General features: G+C 58.0%; 1 protein-coding gene across 3 annotated transcripts in view; it reads right to left on the bottom strand.

Moving 5' to 3' along the window:
* Window positions 1-607: 607 nt before the first annotated feature.
* Window positions 608-2,510, bottom strand: part of ZGPAT (zinc finger, CCCH-type with G patch domain) — a 5,515-nt gene continuing 3,612 nt past the window's right edge. For all 3 annotated transcript variants that reach the window (XM_008938445.1, XM_008938446.1, XM_008938447.1), the window contains exons 6-7: window positions 1,737-2,154; window positions 608-746 (exon numbers count right to left, since the gene is read on the bottom strand). In XM_008938445.1, coding sequence (XP_008936693.1) covers window positions 608-746; window positions 1,737-2,154 — 557 coding nt within the window. The remainder of the gene's footprint in view (window positions 747-1,736; window positions 2,155-2,510) is intronic.

Raw genomic sequence — 2,510 nt, 5'->3', positions numbered from 1 at the left:
CCTCCCAGCTGCCAGTTTTCTGTCTATCCATTACACTAGGGCTACAAGGAACTGCTCCCAGAAAAACCTGGGCTGCCAGATCAACCCCATGGCAAAAACCAGAAGGCAGAGAGGAGCTGGAGCCAGCTGTTTTCACCCAGCACGAGCCTCTTCTGCTTGGCAGGGATGTGCTCGGGCCCCTGCCTCGGGTTCATCAGTTGGCTGCAAGCAGAAGCCACAGCTGCTGGCAGGATGTGGGGCTCTCAGAGCCCCTCCTCAGCTGCTTCGTTGCCACCACTGTCATCCTTGAGCAGCAACAGGCTCTGGAAGGAGGTGCTACGAGAACAGAGGAAGGAGGTGTGCAAGACAGCAGAGAATCGTGTTTCTTGTAGCTAGCCCTGACACAGGGCTCAGTCTTTCTGAGTGCTTTCAGGGCTGGACGGATGTGTGCTCCCTCTCCTCCTCCCAGCAGAGCTCAGAAACATCTAGTTTTACAAACCACTGCTTTTCAGCCCAGTTTTCAGGCTGAGCAGCCTGAGGAGCTGGATGGCTCACCCAGGCTCTGAGGCCACGAGCACCGGGGCTGGCTAGAAGGACTCTCCCAGCAGTCCAACGCCCTCCTCAGAGCCTAGAACTCAGTCATCTTCTTATGTGTGTCTGCCTTCTTCTGCTCCCTCTGCAGCCTGGCCTCCTGGGCCTGCAGCTGCCCCAGCTGCTGGTGTGCACTCGCCAGCTTCTCCTCCAGCTGAGCCGCCGCCACGCTGTGCCTGAAAGCAAAAGTGTCACAGCAGTGTCACCCTGCAGCAGGAGGTCCCCCCAGGAGGGTTTTGCCCTTTCAAATCAGCACTAATGACCTGCTGGAGCCAGGAGGAACCTGATGCTCAGCACCCTCTGGGCTAGAAAACCCTCCTGTGATGCTCGACAGCAGCGCTGCAGAGATGGGTGTGAGGAGGAGGGGACTCCAGAACCTTCCTCAGGGAGCTCCTCTCCTCACCACAGCCAGAAATGTGTCAGCTTAGGCACCCAGGCATCTGCCAGTGTCCACACTGGTCTGAAGCACACACTAAAGCCTCTCTCTCCTCCACTTCCCCTCACATCTCATCCAGACTTGTTTCACTTGTCCAGGTTGGGTAGGACTCTGAGCAACCTGATCTAGTTAAAGATCATAGAATCACACACAGGGTTGGGTGGAAGGGACCTCTCGAGCTCACCCAGTCCAACCCCCTGCAGGGAGCAGGGACATCCCCAGCTAGAGCAGGGTGCTCAGAGCCCCAAACAACCTCCCCTGGAAGGGTTCCAGGGATGGGGCAGCGACCACCTCTCTGGGCAGCCTGGGCCAGGGGCTCACCACCCCCAGCATCTAAAATCTCTTCCTTCTCTCTAGTCTAAATCTCCCTCTTTTAGTTTCAAACCATCCCCTCACGTCCTGTTTAACAGGCCCTGCTCTGAAGTCTGTCCTCAGCTTTCTGACAGGCCCTCTTTCTTACAGAACTCATCTTAAAACATCCCTGCCCATGGCAGGGAGCTTGGAACGAGATGATCTTTAAGGTCTTGCCTAACTCAAACCATTCCATGATTCTATAAATTATTCTTCCCACACCTCACCGACGGTTGGACTTGGGTGATCTTGGGAGTTCTTTTCCAACCTTAATTCTACAACTTCTCACCCACCCCCTATCCCAGGAGGGCCAAGGCCCTTGAATGTGCCCTGCAGCCCCAGAGGGGTGTGCCAGCAGCCCCAGAGGGGGTGTGCCTACCGCCCCACGTTGCGCGCCAGGGCCTGCTGGATGCCGCGGATGTCCCTCTGCTTCTGCTCAATCTGCTCCATCGTCTGCAGGAGCCGGACGCTCAGGGCCCTCTTGGTGCTCTTGCTAGCGTGGTAGATCTCTTTGCTGTTCCTCTCTGGCAGTGGCAGCCCTCCAGCCTTCTCCCCAGCTCCCTGCCCTCGCAGCTTCTCGTTCAAGAAGTCGAAGACGTTGCGGGGAGGTTTGCGGCCGCCCGCGGGGGCCCGGCCGGAGCCCCCTCCCTTCCCCTGGCCCCTCCTCGGCCTGCCTGGCTCCAGCTTCCCCTGCTGCCTCTTCTGGAGCACCTCAGCACACTGGTCGAGGGACTTGCCCCGGGGAAGCACCACAGCCTGCACCGGCTCCACTCGGCCGTCGGAGTTCTTCCCCAGCCCTGAGGGGAGACACCCAGCGGTTACCGGAGTGAGGACACGCCTCCTTCAGCCACCTCCCACCACGGGCTGACCCACACCAGCTTAGAACAAGCAAAGGGGCTTTTCAGGTGCCAAAAGCCATGAGTACCACCAAGAGAGGCAAAGGGCACAGCACAGGGGATGCAGGTGCTGGGATAGGAGCCTTTGCCAGCAGAAGATATGGGATAAAAAGCCCAAGGAAATTTCTCAGGCTGGTTTCTGTGTAACTAGGTTCAACCTCCAGTTCTCTGCTTCTCAAACCAGGTTCTTCTTCAAACTGGGAGAACCAGAGACAAACACAAGCAGGAGGCTGCCCTCCCAGCGCCCCCAAGGCTCA

The sequence above is a fragment of the Merops nubicus genome, unplaced genomic scaffold, assembly GCF_000691845.1.
Source record: "Merops nubicus isolate BGI_N331 unplaced genomic scaffold, ASM69184v1 scaffold28704, whole genome shotgun sequence".
Classification (NCBI taxonomy): domain Eukaryota; kingdom Metazoa; phylum Chordata; class Aves; order Coraciiformes; family Meropidae; genus Merops; species Merops nubicus.
Note: the sequence above shows the minus strand (reverse complement) of the source record. Positions and strands in the feature narration are given on the sequence as shown.